Raw genomic sequence first — 26,832 nt, 5'->3', positions numbered from 1 at the left:
ATTCTTTTTGCTTGTAAAAGATAACTGAAAGGGCATCATTAAGTAGACCAGTAATTGCTGCTCTTCGTATCTCTCAAAGCTGCTGTTTATCAGCACTAACTAACTAAATTTGTTGGTTCAGTTGTAACTATATTGCAAATTCAAGAATTACCTTTTTTTTTTGGTTTTGGGGTATTTTCATAGAGATAGGGGTACTGAAAACTCCCAGTAAGGCCAAATACACTTAAGTGTTTAAAAAATTCCATGACTCGGCTACATGTTATCCAGGTGTTATTTATCCACTGCCGTGAAACCGCAGCTTCTGTTCGCCGTTTTGAGTCAGCACCTAATTCCCCGTTAGCTGTAGCACTGGGATTAACTGCATGTCCACTGTAGTCTTACTTCTTACTTGGTCACCTGAGGTTGAGATGCTACCCTCCAGAGTTGATTCTGACCATCACCTAAACATCGGGTAATACTGTGGGGTCTGCTTCCACAGAAGGAAACTAAAGTCTTTACTAGTCTAAGTTTTAACAACTCTCATTGGCCTATCCTCATAGCAGAGCAACTGAAAATATTTTCACTTTGAATAAGTAGAGTTTCTATTCTTGAGGTTAGTAGTCTGTTTTAAATTTTCAAGAAAAATAGGCACCAGCACTATTTAGATTTAACTCAAACTGAAATCTGGAACCAGCATCCCATCTAATGAAGGTAACTGTGCTTTCTGCAAGTGCTCCAAGCCAGCACGCACATTTTCATGTTCATTCCTTGTCCCAATCATTATTTTCCTCCCTTCCCAATTCTCTACAAGTTGTTACAAGGGGCAGAATGTATTTCATGTTAAGCCAGCCAACCGGACTTTTTGCTATTCTTGTTTTTCTGTTAAAAGAAAAAAATAGTCCAGATAATTTAAGTGTATGAATGTAAAAGAAAGTTGGGTGGCTATCCTCCTAGGTCGGATATTTGCAGTTGCAGGAGCAGATGTGCTCCATTTCCACTTTAATATTGGCCGGATAAATCCCACATTTTCTCAGAGCAGAACACATCTGCTATATACTTTAACTAGGAGCAAATTACAATTATGTCTAAACTTGCACTGTCCAATACAGCAGTCACTGGCCACATATGGTTAGCTAAATGTTAATTTTAATTAAAAATAAATTAAAAACTCAGTTCTCCAGTCACACTGGCCACATTTCAAATGCTCAGCAGCCACACGTGGCACAGGACCGCCCTGTGGTCTGGGACAGTTCCACCTGTGTGCAGAACCCTCTCAGGCAGCACTGGTCTGCACTTTCACTCCAGAGAAAAAAGCTCTGCCATCGTGTTTAAGTCTTACAACTTAGAAACAGCCTAGAATTAAGAGGGAAACATGTATTTAAAACAGTTCACAATGTTAAATTACACAGGTCGAGCCATGTGAAATTCTATTCGACTGTTTTTGATCTACAAAAATGACAGTTTCACATAATTTGATCTACTATATCAGTACATTAACACCACATGTCATTGAACTTGAAACGTGCATCTCCTTTGATCTCGCTCCTATGAGTCCAGGATCTTCTGTTTAGAAGGTACACAGCTGTAACTTCTAACATTTGCACTTAAATCATTAGTCTCTAGACAGGCAGCAGTTATAACTCCAGCAAGAAAGCCTCGGGCAGTGTTGAGGAAAGCGGCCTTTATACCAAATGGAACTTACAACAGACTAGACTACTTTGTTGGGGAAAGTGGTCCTCACACAGGCAACACTGTTGGCTTAGGAAATGAACACATCTCCTCTCTGAATTCTGTAGTGTTTTTATTTCTTGATTTTACTTCAGCAGACAGGTTTGAAGGATATCATGAAGGTTCTTTGGAAAAGTGATTGGATCCATGTGAACTGTGCACTTGAACACCAGTGATGTAAATGTGCCTATCTGTATTTTGAAAATTTAACTGTGCAGCTTTATCACGCCTATTTCAAAAGCTGACTTCGTGCTCTTCGGGGCTCTTCCCTTGTGCCGTGTTGTCTCTAGCATGTTTGTGGCTTCTCGCTCAGAGAGCAGTGCTGAGGCAGGGCCTCAGGCCGAGTCACAGGGCTCCTCGGAACAAGAAAACTTTCTCAGAAGTCCTCCCACACAGGTGGGTGACAGAAACAGTTTGTGGCAACACAAATCTCTCTCCATGGTGGAGAAACTTTTGCTTATCCACTGTATTCTACTCAGTGTCTAGTGATGACAAATGTAATAGAATAAAACCAGTAAAGTATATGGGCCCTGGTTAAGTGTTAAATGTGTATCTCACCTGTGGAACCTGCTCAGCAGCTTGGTTTCTGGGGTTGGGGACATATTTATTTCTTAAAGCCAAACCTCTTCTTCATTGGTTTAGTGTATGTACATAAGTCTATTTCGATATACTTATCCCACTTCCACCTCCACCGTCCCCTAAACTTTCTCACATCCCCCCTGTTGCTGAAGTGGCCTCTTCACACAGGCCCTGGAGAAGCTCCTGAGCAAAGTCCGTTCCTGCATCCAGGGCATGGGTCCCAAGGGATGAGCGTATGGCCGCAGGAAGGTGCCCATAGCACAGGAAGGGGTGGGCGTGGGTGGCGTCATGCTGTGGTCCAAGGTCTGTGCATCACCTCACGGGTGCAGTACCTTCCCCCTCAGGTCTGACTGTGACGGACTCCAGACTGCCCTCTGTGAGTGCTGGTTGTGTGTGACGTAATCATTTCCACTAAAACCTAGTCTGTATGATGCTGAGAGGTTTAACTGTGCAAGTGACTGATTTCATTTAAGTTGTAATCACATCCCTTTTCTGCTTCACCAACCTGAACTGTTTTATGGAAAGTATCATTAAAGATCTGGTCTCTTTCCTTTTGACTATTATTTCTGAACACCTTTCAGTGAAGCATAGTAAGTGATGATGTACTTAGCTCAAGCTACAGGCCGTTAGAGTCAGTCAACCGGTAGTAGTAGGTTTTTACAGACCCCTCACCATCTGGGGCTGCTGGTGCACACGGGCCCAGATGGAGTGACCTGGAGGGGCAGGGGGGTGGTGGGAGAGATCCTCTAGTGCCTGCATTCAGGTCCTGAGGGAGCTCACCCGCACGGAGTGACTTCATCCTGTCTTTCCTTGTGACACTGATTTTATAAAAATGAGGTCCACTTGACTCCTTCGGAGCCAGAGGAACTAGGTTTGGGGCTCCGAGCAAAGGATCGCCTTTTAAAGCCAAACAGGCAAACAAGTGCCATTGTTAAAAAATAAATATTTCTGCTTTACACCCCTCTCTGCCCCTATGTCCCCTGCAAACAAGCAAAAAACCCAAGACCCACCCTGTGTCCACACCCATCGTTTTCCTGTGTTACTTATTTGCCTGTTTCTATCAGTCTTCTTAAACTGAAGACAAAGGCGCCTGCAGCCCAAATGGTTTTGCCTCCAGTTCCCATGTCACACGTCTCCTTTTGGCAGCTGTGCTGGTCAGAGGCCATAGCAGATACTGCTGCAGCCACGGAGCTGAGCCCCACAGGCGGAAAGGGAGGAGCTGGGGGGAGCTGCTGTCACACCACCCAGGCCGAAGCCAGATCCCTCCCTGCAGGCAGGCATGCATGCACAGGGACCCACCCTGCATTCTGGGGTGCGCCCTACAACCCCACGGGGCAAGCAGCGAAGAGGCCAGGCTCTGAACGTTCACCCTGCCCACCTTTTGCTGTTCGAGCAGAGCTGCGGGAGTGCAGCTTGGAAGCCACCAGGAACCACAATGACTCTCCCCTGTGGCCAGCACACTTAACACGGCTCTGCCTTTTAGGAAGGTGAAAGAACCAACTACTTCCAGGGATCGGCCCTCTAAAAAGTACTGGTTTGGAAAGGATTTGGGAGGGAAAGTGGGGATAATAAGGCTTTCTAGCAAATCCGCCTCTGGTGCAGCAGTACCGTTTTAGTGGGTGGGTGTAGCTAGAGCCCAAAGAGGGACTCTGGCTGTCAGCTGTAATTTGAACAATTAAAATGATTAGCTTGAAATATGAGCAGCTCCTAGTTAACCTTTCCTTGAGAAACACATCTTCCTTTTGGCTGTTTCTTGGTTCATGTTGTTTTTAAGAAAAGTCACCCCTTCCACTTTACCTCGGCAGTGGCGGGGTACCTGAGGCACAGGGGGCCACTGAGACTGGCTCCTCAGCGCAAGGGAGCTGGCTAGGACGGCTTCCTTCTCCTCTCGGCTGCATTCTGCTTTTACAGGCAAAGCTGCACCAGGTCCGATCGAGCCTTAGTTCCCGAAGAGGGTCTGCCGTATGTGCCTCATCTGTGTTACTCCACGCAAGTGGAAACAAAGTATTCCCATTCCTTCCCGTTCTAATTATGTGGGAAAAGGGACAAAGGTAACCACTGAGGTGGTGTTCCCTGGTCCAGCAGAGGAAAAATGGTTCCTCGTCTCACTACTGTAGCCCACAAACCAACCAACCAGTACGCAGAGCCAGGAGTTCACAGGAGGGGAAATGCGGTAGGGTCTGGTGAACGACTGGGAGTGAAGCAGTATTAGAAAATGGATCCATGGACTGAGAAATCTCAGTTACTTTAGGAAGGGAGAACTTAATGAATGACCTCCAGGCAACTTGCCTAGCAGCTTAATTCCAGGAACTAAAAGCATCACTCAACAAGGAGGATGGTGTGTGGCTGGCTTAAAGGGCAAAAGAGTAAAATACTTCAACTTAAAATTGTTTCAAGCAGTTTTGTATTAAGAGCTACCTCATCCATCCTGACATTTTGGGGAATACAGACTAGATATAGCGGGACACATATTTGGAAAAATGTAAAGCCAAGTAAACTTAAGTTTAAAACGTGACACACACAGAAGAACCTTGGAGAGATAAGCTACTTAAGACAAATCTTTTATGAAAAAGCTCAGGGTAAAAATACAGCCAACTGGGAGACCAAAGAAATCCCTTTGCCTGGAGGAGAGCAGCAGAATTTGAAGGTAGTTCAGCCTAGCCTGGAAACCGTCAATACTGAACAAAATAACAGAGAAAAGCGTCACCCATGCCTTCTGCTTACACCTCTGAGCACAAAACCGTCACCCTTAGCTCTTCAGAGACAGCAGGCTGCTTCCTACTAAGAGTAGAGCAAAAGACTCATATTGATGTCCTAGGAGACAAAAACATACTATTTACAATTAGAGTCCCTCCCAGTGAGTAGAGACTGCAAGCCCAGACAGAGGTGATCTAGCCAGCAGCACAAGTGAAAATGCCAAAAGAGCTCTCCGCCTAACACCATGGTCAGCTAAAAGGAAAGAAATCCCTTTTAAGGAAGCTATTTAACTTCAATACGCTGCTTTTCTGCCAGGATTTTCAATTCCTCGAAACATAAGCCGAGCCACAGACTGCTGCACGTATGTCTGGGTCTGGGCTTCCCCCCTCGTCAGAGCAGCAGCACCAGTTGTTGGCCAAAAATAAACACCATTCCTCAACCATATATGTCCACCAGCCCAGAGCTAGGGAGGAGCAGCAGGAGGTAGAGGTCAGGTCCCCGGGCTCCAGCCACACTCTGTGGCCGCTGTGCACCATGCACATCACCCAGCTCAACCGCGAGTGCCTGCTACACCTCTTCTCCTTTCTGGACAAGGACAGCAGGAAGAACCTTGCCAGGACCTGCCCCCAGCTCCAGGACGTGTTTGAGGACCCCGCACTCTGGCCCCTGCTGCACTTTCGGTCCCTCACAGAACTCAAGAAGGACAACTTCCTCCTGAGCCCGGCGCTCAGGAGCCTCTCCATCTGCTGGCACTCCAGCCGCGTGCAGGTGTGCAGCATCGAGGACTGGCTCAAGAGCGCCCTCCAGAGGAGCATCTGCAGCCGGCACGAGAGCCTAGTCAGTGATTTCCTCCTCCAGGTGTGCGACAGGTAGGCCGCCTCTGAGCAGCGCTGGCATCCAGAGCTCTGGGAGGCTTCCGGGGGTCAGGGAAGAGCAAATTACAAGAGCAAGACGGCTTTGCTTCAGGGAGCCTCAGACTAGGCCCAAGGCAGACCCTCCAAGCCTGCCCACTGCGCAGTCCCCAGAAGATGGATAAAATCCTGGGGGAAACGGGCACCAATCCTCCCCTTAGCCTCACGGGTCCTGGAGCTGCTTCGGCAAAGAGGACGAACTTGGCTTCAGCTGTCCCTGTGTTTCAGGCGGCTGTCCTCCCTGGCAGCCATTAAGTGCTGGGTGGGTCCAGCCGGGCCTTCATTTTCAAGGTCAGGCTCCAGGAAGAGGTTTCTAGATTCAGCAATCAGCTCACCCCTCCGATCTGCCCCTAGCAAGCCCCCAACCCCAAGACCTGTGAAATGCGGCTAAGGAAGGAGAGTTAGGGTGCTCAGCTCTGGGTTAGCTGACCAAGCCAGGCTCCAGAAGTAGGGGTGGTGATAATGGTTTCCTTATTAGAAACGCACTAACCTTCAAGGTACCTGAAGGAGAGAGTGTTTTAGCCTAAGTTTCAAATGAGCAAGCCAGAACTCTTGACAGGTTGTGTGACTTGCCCCAGTCTAGGATTGCCGGATATTAGCAAATAAAAATTCAAAAGGCCCAGCTAAATCTGAATTTCAGATAGACGGAATAATTTTTTTGGTGTCTGTCCCAAATACATCCTGTATTTGACCTGTCAGCCCCACAGAGGCTTAGCCATGGGTGAGACTCCCTTCACAGTCACAGCCTCCTGCCCAGAGCGGTCCATGCGAGAACAGATTCTCACTGAGGCTTTACCAGTCCTGTCCTGCCTTTCAGGAAAGACTCCCCCCTGTTTACTAACAAACTAGGTTCAGTCAGCTTGCTGCCACCCAAGTCTAACAGCTGCTATATTCTGGCAGCCCAACAAGGAGTGGAAGGAAATAGTGTAGTGGCCTGGCCCCACCTTTCTTTCTTTTTTTTTTTTTAAGGCAGTAGAAGAAAACAGAAGATGGACTTGGGGCTGGTCCCTGATGGGACCATGCCATTTTGATGAGTTTAACAAGGCCCAGAAATCAGACTGGAGGGCGATATGTATGGGGTGAAAAGCTTGCCCCGAATCTGCTGCATTCTTGTTGTAGGGGAACCAGGTTTAATCCCCCATACCAGCAAGGTGTGGACTGGACCTCCAAGGCCACTGTCGAGGTACAGCAAGGGTCCCCAGTGTCACCAAAAAAGCAAAGGGCTTGGGGCTGAGTCCCCCAGTTCTGCTACTGCCCAACCATGTGACCCCAGCCCAGATATTTAAACACTTTCAACCTCATTTCTTTATCTGTAAAATGGGATAAACTACCTTATCTCACATGCTGAAAGGATTAAATGATACAGTAGCACTAGCACATAGTAGGTATTGGTAAGTATGCACCAAATCTAGATCTGGCAATCAGCTGGGGAGAGGGGTTGTGAGAGGAAAGCTGAGGATAGCTGGGCAGGCAAGGAGCTGGCTTTTTCTTTCTCTGGTTTCTTCCTGCATCAGGATTATTTTAAAGGTTCTTAGAGGAAGGGATCATTTAACAGCCCTGGGGCTTAAACACCTACCTAATCCTTACCACCACCCTGAAAAGTAAGTTTCTCTGCCTGACAGATGAGGAGGTGGCCCAGCAAGGTTCGGACATTTGTCCTGGGTCAGAGAGCAAATATGTCACAGGCAAGTCACTTGAGCTCCCTGAGCCAGTTTCCTCATTCATGAAATTGGGGGTGGAAGGTTGATATGAAGACTTAGGAAGTTGTGTGGACTTGGGAAGACAGGATGCACTCGGTGTGTGGATGTGGCCATGCCCAGTCTGTTTTAGTTCCTCACCTCCTTGCTCAAGGACAAGGGAGCTGAGCTGGCCCAGGCAGGTGCAGTCAAGGGGCAACGGGGGAGGCTGATGGGGAGAGGGAAACCCCCTGTGGCCCGACTCCAGATCCCTCTGGCTACAGGAAGCCAAGGCCTGCACCCCTGAGACAGGTCCTTCTTGACTGGAAGCTGTCTGGTCCTGCTTGCTCCCAGGAAACATGGGTTATGATAGCCTACAGAAGGTCCTGTACAGGTTCCAGATACCCCAAATCTCGCTTTATCATCACAACAACCCCACTGGTAGGCATTATTCCCTCCCCGCCACCCACCCCCAACACACACCCCCAGGTAAACTAAGGCTCAGCGAGTGACTTAATCAAGGTCATGGCGCAAATAAGCCAAGTCCAACTTTGCTCAAGATCTTTTCCCCCAGCAGGTGCTGGTAAGGTTGGGGCACAGAGACCACCCCCCCCCCCACCACCAAAGCTTTCTGGACAAGCTACCTGTGTCCCTGATTGTACCCACCTCAGGCCTGGGTCTAGCTACCTCCGGATCCTGGCCTGTGACAGGCTGGCATCCCACTGGAGATGCAGTAACTGCCTCAGTCAACTGAGCTGAAACCAGGGCTCTAGAACTCAGAGCGAATACTCAAGAGGCGTGCCCCGATGGCCTCACGGGTTGGAATGGGCCTGACTCTAAGCCACCCCACGGGAAACCCTTTCCTCCCTGCACCGTCCTGCCAGGAGCATCAGGGCCTCAGCTTGAAGCTAGACTGGAGCGGTCACTCCGCACCGCTTTCCTCACCCCCACCCAAGGCAACAAGTCTGAAAGGATCAAAGAAACTATAGCCGACCCTCCTTGGAATCAGCATCGCCTATGTCCACAGTAGGACCGGGGCTTGGGCTCCTGGGGCTAAGAGCCCAGGCAGATTAAAGTAAGGTGGGGTGGAGTGGCAGAAAGAACAGGGGACACGGGACAGAAGCCCCGGTTCAGATCCCGGCGTGTCACCGCGGGCAAGTGCCCGAAACTCTCTGAGCCCGTTCCTCCTCTATAAAAAGCGGGAGGGCCTGCCCGGTCTCCCAGAGTTGGCACGGGGACCAACCAGGGAGCTAAGGGGCGTGACCGGGGGCGGCCGCACGCTAGCACGCTAACCGCACCCTCCTCGGCCCCGGCCCGCGGTCACCGCGTTCTCTCCGCAGGTGCCCCAACCTGGCATCCGTCACGCTGTCGGGCTGCGGCCACGTCACCGACGACTGCCTGGCGCGACTGCTGCGCTCCTGCCCGCGCCTGCGCGCGCTGCGCCTGGAGAACTGCGCGCGCGTCACCAACCGCACGCTGACGGCCGTGGCGGCGCACGGGCGGGCGCTGCAGACGCTGCACGTGGACTTCTGCCGCAACGTGAGCGCGGCCGGCCTGCGCCGCTTGCGCACTGCGTGCCCGCGCCTGACGCTGCGCGCCGAGCACAGCGCGGCCATGATCCCCGATCAGCCCCCGCGCGGCCTGCGTTCGCCCGGCGCTGCCCTCCGCAAGCAGCTTCTGCGCTAGGCCGGCCGGGCCGTGGCTGGGACACCGGCCCTGGGCCTCCGAGCGGGAGGAGTGGCCTGCATTGAACAACAGCCCCTAGACAGCCGCCACATTCTCAGCCAAGACGGGGATACGAGCGCCTCCCCCACACTACGATTTTATACATTGGCTGAGTGCAAGATTTGATGGCCAGATGCTTGGAGAACACTCGGGTGTTACTAAACACCAGCACCCTTCCCTGTCTCCCCTAAGCACCCGGTTCTCCGCCTGGCGCTGTGCGAGAGCCCTTAGCCCATACTCCACGGCTGAGGTTGCAGTTGGGGGGGGGGGGTCTAAATAACAGCCGTGGGGAGGCGTGGCCGCTCGGAGCTACCCGGGGGCGCGTCTCCGTGCTGCACCAGCGGGAGGAGGGGAGGCACCCCGGGCACAGGGCGCTAGAGAGCCATCGAACGGGTTACCTAGAGGCTTTGCTCCGCGCCCACCCCAGCCCGCTAGCCTTTCATCTGTCAGATGCATTCCTAGCAGTGACTGCAAACGCGATTCTACAAAATTCGCTTGTTGCTGTGATTTTTTCATAAACTGGATTGTTATCCTTATTTTCTGCCGTCCTCCCATCATAAAGGGAAACGATCATTGGAAAAACCCAAAGTAAAGACATAAAAACAAAAGCAGTAGACCTGGTTAAATCCTTGCTTAACGAAGCCATTAAAAGGCAATGCAAAGTTAAATTTTTACCTGCTATATTTGCTGAACGTGGGCGCACGCCTGGAGGTCAACTTCAGGGCTTTAGTCACTGGTGCCCCACCTTTAGCCACCAAAGGAAGGGCTCTCAGCCATCCTGCAGCCTCCTGGTTCTAGGTACACGGGGGAAACTTTGGGTAAGTGCGGAAAGGAGGGAGAATGGTGGCGTGGTGGGTGATACTCACACCCTGGCTCCTCCCATCACCAGCTGAGATCAAGGCCCTTTAACCACCTGAGGCCAGGTGTTTCTTCTTTGTGAAAGGGGCCCTTGATGCCTACTCACATTGTTGGGCTGCACGCCACAGGCCTACAAGGCCTGCACTTGTCCAGCTTTAAGACTGAAGAAAGAGCCCAGAGTCAGCAGCAGAGACATCAATGGTTTAATGGATGGAGGAATCTTACATGTCTGAAGCAAGGTCCTGGAGTGACGCCCCACTGTGTGCAGCTGATGGTGGGCAGGACATGGTGGCAGTCTTCGCTTGGTGGTGGGGGAGGGGAGATTACCAGTTATAGGGGAATTGATGTCAGGTGGGTTCATTAGTTACGAGTGAAACCAATGGAATGGCACGCCCCTCACCACCCCTTTGATAAGAACAGCCCCAGCTGGGGCCTGGGACAAGAACAAAGGAAGATCAGTCATGTGTGTAAGGTTTAGGTGAAACAGGCACTGGTCAGGCAGGGGATGTACAGAGAGCAAGAGAACAGCCATCTTGAGAGGCCTGACCATACACATGGGTTCCTTAATTCGTTGCCCCAATATTGGGGAAACAGCAAGGAAAAAAAGACATTCTCATGGAGCTTATGTTTTAGTGGGGGAAGAGACAGTAAGTAATTGGTGTATAAGAGGATAAGTACTGGGGAAGAGGGAAAATACAGGGTAAGAGGGTATTTGGGAATTGCTGGAAAGGAAAAAGCAACTTAAAAGAGGTCGACCAATGTAAGCCCCATTGAGAAGGAGGCATTTGAGAACGGAAGTGGGGGAGAGAACGGTGCAGCGTCTGGAGGAAAATATTCCAGACAAGAGGGAACAGCCTCCAGCGCAAAGGCCCCAGACTAGGAGCATGGCTGGTGTGTTACGGCTAGAACAGAGTGAGTGAGAAGGAAAGGTAAGCAGGAGAGGTGATGAGAAAAATAAGGGGTAAGAGGGGCCTCACCCAGGCCTCAGAGGTTATTATGAGGATGAAACGAGAGCTGGAGATCCCCCACTCAGGCCACCTCCAGCAGGTGCCAGGGCCCCAAGAAGATGATGGTGAAGGCCCAGAGGGGCTGAAATTTCTCTAGGCAGAGCCTGTGGGCAGGCAAACAGCACCCTACCTCGCCCAAACCCCTCCAGGGACTGCCGAAGGCCTCAGTTGCTGCCCCTGGGCCCCTGGTTAGACCCATCCCTGAGCCCAGAAACCGGTAACCGCACTGACCCTGGACCGGCATAATCCTTCCTCATCCCTGTGTGGGGAAAGCCAGCCCTGCCAGGCCACCAGCTGCAGTGGAACGCGAGGGCCTACTACCAGCCTGTGAGACGCAGGCGTCCTCTGGGTGATTTTCTAGTTTACCCACCCTTGCTCTGAACTCTGGAGAGAGGCTTTGCAGGAAATCAATTTTTCAGCCACTACTGCAAACAACGTTGAAAGAAAGCTCAGGCTCCCAGGGACTTAAATGTTTGTTTAAAACAGAGCCACTTAAACCCCATGGCTTTGCTTTCATCATCTCTGATAAGCCCCAATTCCCAGAGGTCTTGTTTGCCCTAAGTTGGTGGTTTATACTGGGGAAAAACAGGACCCTGGTTTCTAGCTCTCCTCTGACCAAGGGCAGGTCAGCCCTCTTCAAACCTCAGCTTTCTTACCTGTATATTGGGATAGCTAGAGAATCTTGCTTGCAAAGTTCTCTTAAGGGTTATGAGACTGTGTTTGTAAAGCAAACAAAGGTTACTGTATATTCAGCTGGAAAGTGGGTAACCTACATTCCCCTGAGGTTCCTTTTCCCACAGAAGCTCTTTTATAAATGAGGGTTAAGTTCCCCTTGATGCCTAGTAAACCCTCACGTACCAAGACTAGTGATCACAGAACGAAAGCTGTGCTGACAGTTGTGTCCAGCGTTGTTTCTAGGGCTCTAATTAGGCCCTGCCCCCTGCACAGGACCTTTGGGTCCCCGAGCCCAGGCCCATCTGTGGTACTCCTGGAAGGCAGGCACTACTCTCCACCCTGCCTTCTAACAGTCCCCGTTCATTCACATCACCAGGCACTGAGCAAAGGCACTGTACAGAACACAGCGCCCTGCTTAATCTAAAAACAGCTTTCAAGGTCTTCTCTCAGATTTGCATAGAGCAAGGGGCACTGCATGCTTAATTAATCCACCAACTCATTCATCTCACAAACATTTACTGGGTGTTGGGCATGGGCTGGGCCAGGCCTTACCTCAAGGGAGTCACTGTAGTCAGAAGACATGCAGCTGGGGTTGAGGGGGGTTTTGAGTGCTCTCCCAGCTCTGCCAGCCATAACTTCTGACAAGTTATGACTTCTCGGAGACTCCATTTCTCTATTTGTAAAATAGGACCAGTACGCTCTCTGTGACACTGTGCTGAGATTTTGTCAATTGTGTACTGCCTGGAAGGCAGAGGGTAGGGAAAGGCATCCTCACATCCACAGGGGGCTAGAAAAGCCAAGTGCCCAGCAGAACCCACAAGAAGCAACACTTGATGGAGGACACAGCCTTTGAGCCGAGACTGGAAGACTGACCCCAGCTCCCATAAGGTTGGTATCAGCAGCAGGCACAGCTCAGGAAAGACAGAGTCAGGAAGCCCAATACATGTCCAGAGAAGGCCGAGCTGGGGGAGATGGGAGCCTGACCCAGAGCCACTTGGAAATGGCTTGGGGCTTATCTGTGCCCTCACAGCCTCCATTAGAACACACCACAGACTTTGCCCCACTCCTGAATGCTAACTCTTTTCACTCTCAGTTTTGGCCAAGGCAGCCAAAGTGAAAGCTAGCGGGAGGGTGCAGAACCTCAGCACTGGGGCAGGACAGTGCCCCCTAGTGGGAGGCTGGCCGCAGTCACCACATCATACTGGCTAGTCGGCTGATCCTCAATGCCAGCAGAGACTGGGGCCACATGCTCAGAGGTCAGGGGCTCCAGATTGCTCCCTAGGAAACAGAGCCTGCTGGGGGGTACATTGTGCTCAAGGCTTGTCTTACAGGGACACACTGGCCTGTTTTGGCACAGGCTGAATGTTTGCAGGGGGCTGACTGAGCCCCCTCAACTCCACCACTGGCGTGCTGACAGGAAGCCAGGACTCGCAGCTCTCGTCTTTAAGTACCTGTGATCCAGCACTTTCCCTCTCCTGACCTCGAATTCTTGGTCTGTAAAGGGAGAGATCATCTGACGCCTTAGTTCTAGGATTCCTCCAGCTCTGGGATTCAATGCCCAAGACTTGCTTTTTGCTAAAAACCGAGCTCACCATATATAGGTTTCAACTCACTGGCAGTGCTGGGCAAAGGCCACGAAGCTGGGAGGCCCAGAAAAAAGCTGCACCTTGCAAGGGCCTTTGAGGAAATCTTTTTTTTTTAAATCATTCACTTTATTTATTTATTTATTTTTAATTTATTTATGGCTGTATTGGGTCTTCGTTTCTGTGCGAGGGCTTTCTCTAGTTGCAGCAAGCGGGGGCCACTCTTCATCGTGGTGCGCGGGCCTCTCACTGTTGCGGCCTCTCTTGTTGCGGAGCACAGGCTCCAGACGCGCAGGCTCAGTAGTTGTGGCTCACGGGCCTAGTCGCTCCGCGGCATGTGGGATCCTCCCAGGCCAGGGCTCGAACCCGTGTCCCCTGCATTGGCAGGCGGATTCTCAACCACTGCGCCACCAGGGAAGCCCAAGGAAATCTTAAATTTTAAAGGCTAGGGGGTCAAAGTTCTCTTGAGACTGTTCAAGGGTGATAAAAACTGCAAGGATTTGTTAACTGAATGAGTCTAGCAAAGAAAAAAAAAAAAAAAAAGGCCTAAGCCTCTATGGGGGTTGAAAGTGAACTACGGGGGAAAAAATAGCTGCACTAGGCTCATTGCAGCTCCTCACATCAGGGACTCACACCTCCTCCTCTCTCCCAGAGCTTCAAAAGTTGAGAGAATGAAGAAAAATGACAGGTTTCCAGCAAAGAAATGGCATCTGCTATAAAATCAAGGTGTCTGTGCAGGTTTTCCTCGCAGAGTTAGGCCTCCTGAGAAGCCATCCGTTAGGCCCGACAGGTGGGGCCTGAGCGTCAGCCTGCTGCGGGTGCCCCCTCCCCTGAGTCCAGAGGGAGCTGGGGCAGCAGAGCCCAGAGCCTCATGAAGGTCAAGGCCTTGTGATTTAAAATAGTCCGAGACTGCAGACGTAGCCTTCAGCTCGGCACACTCTCAGCCCAGCCCACCAAGAGGGAAGAGCTACTTGTCACCGGGAGCCAGCCCAGAAGGCCCGAAGAGACCCCTTTTGGCATTGTCCAGGATCTCAGCAGCACACAGAGGCCTTTCTTCGCTGAGAGAAGTTCCCTCCTGGCCCAGAGGCCCGGACAGTGCCTTCCCACCCCCCAAGTGAGTGCTTCAAGCGCAAAAACCTTCACCGCTGCTTCTGACTGAGCTCTCAGATCAAGTATTAAAGGCTCAGAACCCCCTGGGGGTCCCCAGAAGCTGTGGTCTTCTGAGACACAATGCCAATTGAAGCCTCTTTTCCATAAAACTGAAATGTCATCATTCTAAATATTATTAGATATACTCACTGGGAAATATCCATGCACCACATCATCTTAGCCAACAAAACCACATCTTCCTTCCAATTTCTCTTCGCAAACACACACCTTTTACCTTCCTTGGGGAAAACAAACGCCTGTAAGGCTCTCTGGCACCTCATTTGAGCAGGCTGTCAGCCTTGGCCTTGTCCATGAAGTACACTGGAAGTAGCGTGTGGCATGAACTTGGAGTGGATGAAAGAGAGACGCCACCCAAAGGCTGTGCCCTCTCCCTGTTCCCATTCCCAGAGCCTTCACAGCTGCTCTCCAGATAGCCCTTTCTCCCAGGACGACATGCTCATTCTGACATGCCTGAGCAAATGAACACATCGCCCAGGGCCTTCAAGGTCTGGGTTTAAGAACCAAGGGTGTAACCCCTTCCCCAGTCCCCTGCACAATTCCCCACCATCATTCAAGGACATAAAAGCCACGCATTAGTTCTCAAATTAATTCACACATTCACATGGTCACTCATTCATGTATGCTAAGTGCCCACGTGGCTGCCCTTCCGGGGTAGATGACATGTTATTGTAAACTGCCCCGCTCTTTAATTCCATCACTGGATCTGCTGGGTCCTCAAAGGGCGGTGGGGGTGGGCAGTCAGAACTGTATCACTTTAGTTAGTTTCCTCCTTGCCTAGTAGAGCTGCATCCCGTACTAGGTATCCTGGGGCTGTTCAAGAAAGGCTCCTATTAGCGTGTTACACTTTAAGCCAGCTACGGAGAAGGAGGAAGCATAGTGCTAAAGGATGGACACAGGGACCCTGTAGTGAGGGAACACAGTGAGAGACCAAGGATGACAGAACCAATGAAAACAGGAGCTTTCACCTCAGGGGGCTGCTATACCCATGTGGCCCTCTGCTCTGTCATTTCCAAGCAAAGCCCAGTGTGAAGGAATGTTTCTGATGAGTCAAAAAGCTGTCAGAGTGAAACTAGTCTGAAAGCTCATTCTCTCTTCATCAAAGCTCCAGTAACAAAAGCAGCCCATGCACTGATTCCTGAATTGGCTTTATTTCTCTGCATAAGGAACCCTGCACAGGCAATTCAAATTAAAACAAAATAAATATATGAATATTCATGTAAAACTGTCCTTTCTAATGAACAATTATACACAATGTACAATTTCATGTTCACTGGGTGGGTTTACAAAAATGTACCATTCCCAACTAAAAATGCACCGAAATGGTTCCATGCAAACTTATCAAAAGTGACCACAAATATGGAGGGAAAAACCTGACTTAGAGCACTTTGTCTTTTTTTTGTACAATCACAGAAAAATAAAAACATCTAATTTCTTTGTTACATTTAGAGTAACTAAATGTGGCCACTGTTTATAATGTCGGTTTATGTTCCTAAAACATCTATTAGTTACCATAAAAGTGTATCAGCATTAAGTTGGAAGTGAGCATTATTGAGAAGAAGGAGGGGCGACGGCACCCTGGGTGGTCAGTAGTCAGTGTCGGAGCCCTCAGCGTTGTCCACGTTTCGCGAGAGCATGTAGTTGTCCATGTCGATTGAGCGGCAGTTGTTGATGGCGTAGCGCAGGCGCTCAGCCATGACCAGCTGGCTGGAGTAGGGCGGCAGTCTCAGCTGGAAGAAGCAGGTCTGTGAGGTAGGCAGACTGTCGTAAGGCTGTGGAGAGAGAGACCCAGAGCCGTGACTGCAGCACTGGGGTATCATGCGGGGAGCAGGGCTGCTCATCACCACCACCCCCAAAGTCAGGAAAGCACTTCTCCCTGCCTTCAGGTGGGCTCCACGGACATGACTGACTGCACGGCCACGTGGAGAGCAAGCAGAGACTTGGCAGTGGTAGGAAGAGTGCAGGCTCTGGTGTCCTGTGGCCATCTAGCTTTTGGCGAAGATGCTTCTTTCCTCTCCTCACTCCTCCAAAGCCCTCACGTGTGAAATGAGAATGAGCCCTGACTGGCAGGGTTACCTGGTAGAACACACTTCGCACAGTGCCTGCCACAGAGTAGGAGTGCAACAGACTTCGTTCCCTTTCACCAAGAGGGTGCAAACTTGAAGCTGCTGCAGGGATTCCCCCAACAGAGCCGGTGAAGTGGGAGGAACAACTGTAAGGGAGTCACCACACTCCTCCTCCTCTCACCGTCCTCCTAGTGAGCATTCTGCCATCCTTCACCTGCCATGGCCACCAGCACACCGCTCAGATGAGGAAGGAGCAGTTAATGAAATCCCAGCCCAGCCCTTTAACCGATGGTGATGCAGTCGTTTAAAATGATAATTATGAAGATAAGCAGCAAAACAGAAAAGTGCTGGAGATAGACTGTTAGGTGGAAAAAGCAGAATACAAAATTCTAAATGCGTCATGCAAAAATGTATATGCTTGAGGAATTACACAAAGGTGAAAGGTGAAAATGGCTACCACTAGGAGGGACAGGATTCCTGTCCCTCCCTGCAAACACTGTCCTGCCTTGCAAACACAACTATTTTCCAAACTATTTGTAATGATAGTAATGATTTACATTGTTTTTATAATTTTTTAAAAAATGAGTTTTTAAAAAAGAACCTGCCCTCTCTTTCTCGTTGAACTCCTTGAAACCAGCCCTCCTCCTCCTCGGAACTCGACATCAGGTGAGTGCATTTCTAAGAGGTGGGAGATGGAGGGCCCAGAAGCTTAGCTGTGCCAGAGCCAGTGATGAATGCAGAAAAACCACAACCCACAAAGACATTAAAGGGGAATGTCAACAGGTGGCTCTGATTTGGAAACTAGAGAAATGGTTTAAAAGTCACAAAGGAGAGACCCATAGTGGTCAGTTTTCTGAGGCTAAAACCCCCCAGGCAGGGGATTAATAGTGGATTAACTCCTGGGATGGCACGGTAGCCCAGGACAGATACAAGGCAAGGTTTTTTTCCAGAGCTGAATAGAAGCAAACCATTTCCTCCTCCCCATCTTTCTCTGAAGCAACAAAACAGATTTACAACTTATAGTTTCTGGCAAGTCACATCGAAAATTTACAGAAAGGCTCTTTTCATAGCCTTTCCTGTGCATGGCCTCTCCAGCAAGCCCAGGAGTGGAGCCCAGGCAGGCAGCCTCAGGAGGCAGCAGGGGAGGGACGGCTTTGACTACAGCAACTTTCAAGGGGTAGTTACAGGAAAAACACCAGAAAGGCAGATAATGAAACCTGATGAAACTGGTAGGATGGGCCCTTGAGTGAGGAGGTCCCACCTTCCTGTTTCTGGAATAAACACCATGGGCCCTGCTCAGGGGACTGCCCAGCTCATGGCGGGTGGAGGAGGAGAAAGAGGGAACACAGACACGTCTAACTTTAATGTTGGGTTTGAGGAGTGTACCAAGTGTCCAGGAGATGGATATAAGAAGATCTAAGTCTGCCTGGAGGAATAGTCAGGAGGCATAGGAAAGCATCCAGGAGGGCTTTCTGGAGGAGATGACATTGGTATTGGGCTTAAAGGATGAGTAATTGCTTGCCAGGCATAGATGGAAAGGGATGGGAGGAGAACTTACTAAAGCAGTGGGAAAAGCCTGCACAAAGGCATGGACATTTAAAAACGGTGTGACCTTGGGAGTTCCCTGGTGGCTTAGTGATTAAGATCCCAGGCTTTCACTGCCGTGGCCTGGGTTCAATCCCTGGTTGGGGAACTGAGATCCCGCAAGCCATGCGGTGCGGCCAAAAAAAACCTCCCAAAACAAACAAAAAACCCCCCAAAATAAAAAACAGTGTGGTCCGTCAGGAGAAAGGCAAGCAGCCCATGATGGCCAGAGCATAATAAGCATCAAGAGGTGATATCAGAAGGCGGGGCAGAGGCCAGACGGTGGAGGTGAAGAAGACTGCTAAGGTGGTTGACGTTTAACCTGGAGTCAACACAAGGGGCCGCTGAACGGTGTGAAAGGAAAAGAGTGACGTGGTCAGAGGGGTGCTTGAGAAAGATGACTCTGGCAGCAGTGTGCATTTAAGGCTCTAAGCCCTTTTATTCCTAAGCCATCTGTCAAAACAGCAGCTGGGCTGGAGCTCTGCAGCAGGGACCTTTCATCAGGCTGCAGAGAAGCTGCACTGCCTGCTCCGTGATGCACACCACGCACGTAGCCACAGAGCACGTTACTGCTGCTCCCTGTGTCTTCACGTTCCTTCCGGAGCATGTGCACCGTTAATGGTTAGTATCTTCATGAAAACAAATAAACAAGACCGTGTCGCAGTGCAGAAGTCACACAATGAGCAGGCATAGGAAATATGAGGCAGAGGCAACATGATGACGCTTCTGCCAAGCTTAGCTTTCATTCAGGAAGCTACTGGAAGATTCAGCGAAGGCTGTTGGTTGTAGTGTGCTTTCTACATCCATTTAGGACTTTTTAAAATGGAAGTTATGTGATGTTTCTAAACAAGTTTCTGTGCTTGATTTTTTTTAAAAATCTGGAAATTCCAAGCATTAATCCTGAATTGGCAGGCCTACTTTTGAAGCCCAACATGCAAGCATCAAGGAAGCAATAAAGGCACACATTACCAAGGAAGAAAAAATATCTTACTTACCCTATCAACCTTCATGATCTGAAATCTCTGAGAGATATCAGCAGTGTTGGCTGGTAGTCGAGACCTTCCAGACACAAACCTCATGAAGAGCACCCGCTCCTCGTTGGAGAACTCCTCCAGCGTGTGCCAGAACCACTGCACCAGCTGGTGCTGCTCATCCACCTCCCGGTACCGCACCACCTTCTTCAAGACTTCCACAGAGATCTCGGGCATCCCGCACACCATCTGCTCCAGCTGCTTTGCCGTGAGGAGGGACAGCAGCGGCACGGGGACGATCCAGGACATCCCTTCTCGGACCGCAGCCACCTGCTCCCAGGAGAGGTTGTTCATTCAACGTGCGCGCACAGACTGGGCACCCACGGTGGACCCAGCTGGGCCGGGCACCTCGTGCGTGCTCATCTGCTCCCAGGCCCTCTACTCGTCGCTCAGAACTGGCATGACTGCACACAGCCCAACCACCTTGCCTCTGACCCTGTGTTAGAACTTCTCCCTGCCTGGAGGACTCATACACTCCCTTCCTGTCCCAGTTCAGGTCAATTCAGGAGCCCACCTTCCCTGCCGCACAAAATCCCAGCCCACTGGGGCCTTCCCTAATGCCAACCACACTCCTGATCACACACAGCCATGGGCTGTTACGCTGTGCTATGTGGGATACTTCGTCTTCTCATCAGGGTAAGAAGCTCTTGGAGGATGTGTCTAGAGCTCCTACTGTTTTTGTAATTTATATTTTCTTTTGGAAACAGTTATATCCTTTTTGTAAAAATCATTTGTGCTGATTGTAAAAGAAAAAGAAAAGTACAAAGAAGAAAGTAAAACTGAGACATCCTTTTGTAGGAAGGCTGCAAGAAGGACAGAAAATTTGATCAGGAGATGGGTTCTGTATCCCAGCTCCACCACTTCTTTTACTTGAATTTTCTGATCTGAAAAATAAGGTAAATAATTGCTGCTCCCATGATTATGACGGGTATTTTAAATGAGCCTGTGTGACTGGGCAGTTAGCCCCTGTTAGCACAGTGCAGAGAACAGGTCAGTCAGGGAATGCCGAAGGGGTGCTGCCAGAGGCTGCCACACAGTCTGTTTGGCAAAACCCCTCCAAGGTTGTGCAGTAGTGCATACTCTACACACAGACCCATCACTGTTCCCGGTTTGTTTCATAAATAACTTCTCCACTCTTGGCCAATTCAAAACCATCTACCACAAACAAGACCAAACCAGAGAACGTGAACAGGAGCCACACCTTGAGGAAGGCCCTGGAGTTATGATTGTACAAGGTTGTCATGCCCAGGGCTAAGGAACGGAGTGGCAGTGAGGGCAGTCTCTACTGAGAGTAAACGGATACCCCAGCCAAAGTCTGCCAAAAAACAAGCTGTTTGCCTGGTAGGATACAAACCAAAAGCTGTCTGGAAAAAAAAAGGCTGAGGTACAGGGATGACTGCTTGGGCTGGGGACAACTGGGGACAGCTACGGGAAGAACACGGGGTTCTAAGAGACAAGGAGGAAGTGAAAGAGGAAGATGGCCTTGTTACCAAGAAAGCAACAAAGCCAGGGCAGAGCACAGCTGATGGAGAGCAGGTCAATCTGACCTTCGTAGGAAACGCCAGCACAAGAGCCTGGACACCACAGTTAAACCTGGTTTGTGATCCTGGCTTTGCCTTGGGCACATCCCTTCACTTCTCTGGACCCCATGCATTCATTTGTGAAATGGTGATAGTAATTTCTATCTCTCAGAGTAATTATATGAAAAACCGCACAGGCGGGTGCCTGGTACCACATCTGGCATGCAGAAAGTGATCAGGAAATTTTGGGTCAGTTATTCAGTCTGTAAGGAGTAAACATATTCAAGAACTAGAGACAAACCGTAAGCCCTGGCTGTGTAAACAACATTGCTGACAGGATCCACCCTTACTAAGCTAAAGGGTATAGTTTTCTGACTAGACTTGGCCCAAAGTCAGAGTCAAAGAAGGAACCAGGAGTGAAGGGTGTAAAATATATACACTTCAAATTACTACACAGCCTCAGAGCCTGCATCCAGCTCCTGAGAAGAACCCAACATATTCTGCAAATAAGGTATTACTGAAGTGGCTATGAAGGATTGTATAACCAAAACCACCACTTTTGGACACAATATTCATTTCTATGGTCACTTAACATACTCCCATCATTTATTAAATGCTTACTACATATCAGCATAGAACAAGGCTATATAAGTTATATATATGAAGTACATTTTTCATTCAATGTCTCACACACTAATTGAAGAAAGAAGACCCAAACTCTGCAGCCTAATTCTTAGACCACAACATAGAAGTATGTGATATCTTGAGGAATTTCTAGGTAACAAAAAAGATATGTACAGGCCTGGAGGAAAGTTTGTCCAGAGAGGAGATGCATTCTCAGCTGGGGCTTGAAGGACTGCAGCAGGAGGGGGAAAGAAGCACTCACATGGGATTGCAAGGCCAGTGTTTATGGGTTCATTCACATGGACCCTGACTGACCAAGCTGGAGTGGGGCACTGGGTTGGGGGGCAGTTAAGAAATGAAGATAAACAGGACAGAGGAAGAGTGAGAGTGAGAAGGCAGGTTCTGAAGGCCTGGGGGAGGGCTTGGCCTCAATCCAACCAGCGACCAATTCAGGGCTCACCTAAGGCCTTGAGTGAGGAGATAGCAGGCCCTGAGATTATGCTTGAAAAGTCTCTGAAAAGGGACTGAAATATATTGGGTTGACCAAAAAGTCTTCCATAACATCTTATGGAAAAACCCGAACGAACTTTTTGGCCAACCCAATAGATACTGATTAATCAACACAGTGAATTCATATGCCAAAATTCAGTAAAAACCAGACAGCTCCTGTTTGGAGACAAATGCAAAACATTCATATGCACCTCCCAAAATGTTTCATCTCACCTGTCGGTCCATTTCATGAAGTCGATATTCAATGGCCCTCTCCACATACTCCTTCCTATTAGAAAACGTGAGTGGGATACTATTTCCACCAGGGATTATAGGAACCATTTTGCCATCAGCGCTCTGGCCAACAAAAGAATCAAGAGGAATCATCTGAGAATAGAAGAAAAAAGAATTTTTACTCCATGGTAGAAATGACCACAAAAACTATGTTACCACAAATACAGAAAAACGTTTAACAATATCAAAAATTTTAAGGATGAAAACAAGGCAACTGAGATAACTGATCAGGCTACTTGATCAGCAGAGAGTGCTGACTCATCTGGTTGTAATTAAAAATGAGGTTGAATCTCTCTGCCTCCAAATCAGGATTGATGAACTCTGGTCATCCCAGGCCTCCCTCTCCACCTGGGTTCTCTCTGTCCTTCACTCTAACAGGCAGAGAATGGATTAAAGGGGAAGGAGCAGAAGCTGGGTGCTGGAGCTGACTTAGGCTCCTAGCAGTTATTTAAACTGCTGGGTTGAGCTGCTAAGCGCAGCAATGGCTTATGGCATGGGTCAGCCAGACAGCAAATGGAAGGCCCTGAGTTTTACACAGAAAAATTCTAGTCAACACCAACAGAAACATGAACCAGCCAGGATTCACCTCATGGAAACTTTCCTCGGTAATCCCACTGTCTTCAATGTGAAGAATGCTGTTGAGAGTCTGCACATAGAGCAGATCCACCTCCTCCAGGTCTTCCAGGGTGAGTGGGACACAGCACAGCTGCTTCCACACCAGAGGGGCTAAGTGGAGGTCCAGAGGCTTCTTTGTGCGAATGGCAACCCCCATTAAAATTCCCAAGAACTTAAACTGCATTAAGTGTTCATCGAGGCAGGCAGAAGGGTTAAAAAGGAACCTGAAGAATTAAAGGAACTATTTCAAACAAGGTTGTCCTCATTTTTATTAGAAATAAGTTATCAAACAGCTATAGCATTAGTCTAGACCTGTGCTGTCCAATATGGCAGTCATTAGCCACATGTGGCTATTTAAGTTAATTAAATAAAATCTAAAATTCAGTTCTTCAGCTCCTATAACCACATTTCAGGTGCTCAATAGCCACATATGGCCTATCGCTATTGTTCTGGACAGCACAGGGACCATATTTCGAATTATTTTTAGAAGAACCATAAGAGGGTAAGTGAATGATCTATTAGTCCTTAAGCCTCCTGCTCAAGGGTGCCCTATTTCCTAAAATCATTTCATTTATCATTTACAAGTCCATGAAGCAGGATCCAAAATTCAAAATTTGACAAGTAAAGGAATAATACATAATTGCAAATACTAACTGCTGTGATTGGATAGCATATCAAAGGTTTTTAATGAATTTTAATTCACTGAGGGAAGGCCACATAGGCCTTCAGAAACACAAAAGAAGTCTGGTTTCAATATTAAGTCTGCATTTCCTCTAACCCTCTATATTAGCATTGAGTTGGTCTCATAATAAATAACAAGTCATGATGTAAGTGTCTCAGTTTCCTACGTGTGAAAAGAGAACAGTAACAGTTCCTACTCCTTAGAGCTATCATGAGGATTCAATGGGATACTCCATGTAAAACACTTAGTACAGTGCCTGGCATATAGTAAGCACTCAATAAATGTGAGCTATTATTATAGACATTCAATAACACTTGCTGACTGCTCTTACCTGTCCCTATTGTAACCCACTTCTGCGGTAGCATTGGGAGAGGGTATAAGAAGGTCAACAATACCAGTTTCAAGTTCCTGTAGAAGAAAGAAAAACAATTTCTTAGAAATGACAATCAAATGCATCAAGAAAACAAAACAATTAACATTAAAAGTCATACTGAAAAGAGAATATTGAGGAATTTACAATGCTATATGACAACCAGCCATCTCTATAATTATTTCTGTGGTTGTAATTTAAAATGAATTTAGGAGACTCCCCCATGTAGAAAATGTCCTGCAGTATGCAGAACTAAGATGAAAAAGTCAATCCAGGGCACGAGTTGGGGTATCTGTGAGCAGGGTACAGTGATATTCAAATAAACTTAATAAATGATAGCCAAGTATTATTTTAGTTACAGGATTTATCAGAAAAATCCTGATACTAGGCAAAGCTGGAAGGGTCAGAGCTGATCTGGAAGCAAAGCTGCCACTGTAGATCTTAAAATATGAACTGGTTCAAACTCTTTTTAATTAATTAATTAATTAATATTTGGCTGTGACGGGCCTTTGTTGCTGCGCATGGGCTTTCTCTAGTTGTGGCAAGCGGGAGCTACTCTCCGTTGCGGTGCACGGACTTCTCATTGTGTGCCTTCTCTTGTTGCGGAGCACGGGCTCTAGGCGTGCAGGCGTCAGTAGTTGCAGCACGCGGGCTCAGTAGTTGCGGCACGCAGGCCCTAGAGAGCACAGGCTTCAGCAGCTGCGGCACGTGGGCTCAGTAGTTTCAGCGCGCGGGCTCTAGAGTGCAGGCTCAGTAGTTGTGGTGCACGGGCTTAGGTGCTCCGTGGCATGTGGGATCTTCCCGGACCAGGGCTCGAACCCATGTCCTCTGCATTGGCAGGCAGATTCTTAACCACTGCACCACCAGGGAAGCCCCAGTTCAAACTCTTAAGACTTGTTTTTCTAATTTCTGCCAGTAGCCTGGCAGTTCTACTTTGTTCTAAAAGCACCAAGATAAAGGGAGCACATAGGTGGTCCTGGATTTGTCTGTTACATAAGTGTAAATATGTGTCATTGTTTCCTCTGCCAGTGTTACACAGCACAACAGACGGTGAGTCACTGGTAGATGGCGAAGCACTGGCACTTACTCAGTAAGGTATCTTCACAAAGCATTTCACAAACCTTTGCGATAATTCGCCTATACATCATTAACAGCATAACTTTATGTAAGGATTACAAATGCATCCTTGCTTACATTTATAAAAACATGCCAGAGTAACCACTGGAAACAGCAAAACAGCCACCACCTGAGCGGACAACTCAGCAGGGGACACTGCATGAATATACCTGGCACATCTCTGTGATCGTGTCATCGAACACTCCTCCAGCATCATCAGCCCCTTCTCCAACCAGCTTAACCTTCCAGGCTCGGGATGGCAGACGGAGGTCTGATGCATTCAGTTTAACTACTTGTCTTGCTATTTGAACAAAGATGGGCTTACACTTCCTTCCTCTTTAAAAATAAAGGGAAAACAGAATGAAATACAATGCTCTCAGATCACCACAAAAGTCACTTGAATCTATTTTCCCATCAGTGAACGAACAGGCCAGCTTAACAACAGCCAAACACTGTGCTAGGCCCACTGTAACCACACTGGGTACTGATGTAAAATACTATTACTATCCTACTTTACAAATGAGGAAGCTAAGGCTCACAGAGATCAGTCAGTAATAAGTCCATCTCAAAAAATGCTAGTTAATGAAACATATACACATATACATAATATGCTAACCTGGTTGATATCCTCTTTACAGTAATTTGAGGTCCATAGTTTTTGCCTTGAACCATGGTTTTTCCTATAGAGCGCACCATCGGGAGGGTGTAGACTCTTGGGGCTAACAAAGGTCGGAGCTGTCCCTGCACAATGCCCCATGTTCCAGCATTATAATGAGACGTACTATTCTGTAACAGAAAGTAAGCTTAGCAGAAATGGTACAATCTAAGGCTTAAAAGAAATAACACATCTCACTTTTACAAATGTACTCTAAAAGCATAAATCTGGGTATTAGCCATTATTAGCAACTTTTTCAAAATATTTTTTCTGGTAAAGTATGATTATTATTTTTAAAAACTTAGAAAATACAGAAAAGGACACACACACAAGCACACAAATAAAATCATCCATAATCCTATCATATGGAGATGGCCCCATTAACACTTTCATCTATTTCCTTCCAGTTTCCTTCCTTTTCACATTTTCGAGATCATACTATTTATACAATTTTCCACTGCTTTTCTCACCTCACTTTATATCATAAACATTTCTCTCACTAATTACAAACAGGTTGCTAACACTCTTGTTTAGTGCTGCACAGTATTCTGTCGCCTGGTTGATTACCTATTTCTAACAATGATTTCTCCAATCTCTCATATGCCGTGACCGTTACCCAAAGGATTTTTGACTAACAGTTTTACAAACTAACACACATTTTGGCAGGCATGCCTATACATTAAACAAACAAACAAACATAGCCAGCTTGCTTTCTTCCTAAATTATCAGACTGTTCTACAAAGACAATCAAATCAGCCAAATTTACTTTATCTCTCCCACCTATCCCTCCACAGGGTATGCTCATTTGTAAGGAGAGCAAGTCTCCAAAATTTCTCAGACTCACTTACATAACCACCTTGACTGTGGTGCTAACACCTTTGTGTGCTTAACTTTTAAAATCATATTCTGGGGCTTCCCTGGTGGCGCAGTGGTTGGGAGTCTGCCTGCCAATGCAGGGGACACGGGTTCGAGCCCTGGTCTGGGAAGATCCCACATGCCGCGGAGCGGCTGGGCCCGTGAGCCACAATTGCTGAGCCTGCGCGTCTGGAGCCTGTGCTCCGCAACAAGAGAGGTCGCGATGGTGAGAGGCCCGCGCACTGCGATGAAGAGTGGTCCCCACTTGCCACAACTGGAGGAAGCCCTCGCACAGAAACGAAGACCCAACGCAGCCATAAATAAATAAATAAATATTAAAAAAAAA

The 26,832-nt window shown here is 48.4% G+C and overlaps 2 protein-coding genes and 1 long non-coding RNA gene across 16 annotated transcripts in view; 1 reads left to right on the top strand and 2 right to left on the bottom strand.

The window, feature by feature from the left end:
- The window catches only part of LOC132359329 (uncharacterized), a 67,245-nt gene extending 57,083 nt beyond the window's left edge, over positions 1–10,162 (bottom strand). For all 3 annotated transcript variants that reach the window (XR_009500813.1, XR_009500814.1, XR_009500812.1), the window contains exon 1: positions 9,971–10,162. This is a non-coding gene — a long non-coding RNA (uncharacterized LOC132359329). The remainder of the gene's footprint in view (positions 1–9,970) is intronic.
- FBXL22 (F-box and leucine rich repeat protein 22) lies at positions 5,458–9,903 on the top strand. Its single transcript, XM_059913091.1, has 2 exons — positions 5,458–5,852; positions 8,911–9,903. Exons 1-2 carry the CDS (start codon positions 5,518–5,520, stop codon positions 9,254–9,256), a joined length of 681 nt encoding a protein of 226 aa, XP_059769074.1. The 5' UTR covers positions 5,458–5,517; the 3' UTR covers positions 9,257–9,903.
- A 5,558-nt stretch (positions 10,163–15,720) lies between the features above and the next one.
- HERC1 (HECT and RLD domain containing E3 ubiquitin protein ligase family member 1) overlaps positions 15,721–26,832 on the bottom strand; it is a 225,201-nt gene continuing 214,089 nt past the window's right edge. For 11 of the 12 annotated variants that reach the window (XM_059913065.1, XM_059913067.1, XM_059913069.1 and 8 more), the window contains 7 exons: positions 25,593–25,762; positions 25,147–25,312; positions 23,822–23,898; positions 22,780–23,032; positions 22,134–22,286; positions 19,231–19,536; positions 15,721–16,357 (listed from right to left, as the gene is read on the bottom strand). In XM_059913065.1, coding sequence (XP_059769048.1) covers positions 16,172–16,357; positions 19,231–19,536; positions 22,134–22,286; positions 22,780–23,032; positions 23,822–23,898; positions 25,147–25,312; positions 25,593–25,762 — 1,311 coding nt within the window. In that variant the 3' untranslated portion in view covers positions 15,721–16,171. The remainder of the gene's footprint in view (positions 16,358–19,230; positions 19,537–22,133; positions 22,287–22,779; positions 23,033–23,821; positions 23,899–25,146; positions 25,313–25,592; positions 25,763–26,832) is intronic. The other variant, XM_059913075.1, reaches the window with a different exon arrangement.

The sequence above is a fragment of the Balaenoptera ricei genome, chromosome 2, assembly GCF_028023285.1.
Source record: "Balaenoptera ricei isolate mBalRic1 chromosome 2, mBalRic1.hap2, whole genome shotgun sequence".
Lineage (NCBI taxonomy): Eukaryota > Metazoa > Chordata > Mammalia > Artiodactyla > Balaenopteridae > Balaenoptera > Balaenoptera ricei.
Note: the sequence above shows the minus strand (reverse complement) of the source record. Positions and strands in the feature narration are given on the sequence as shown.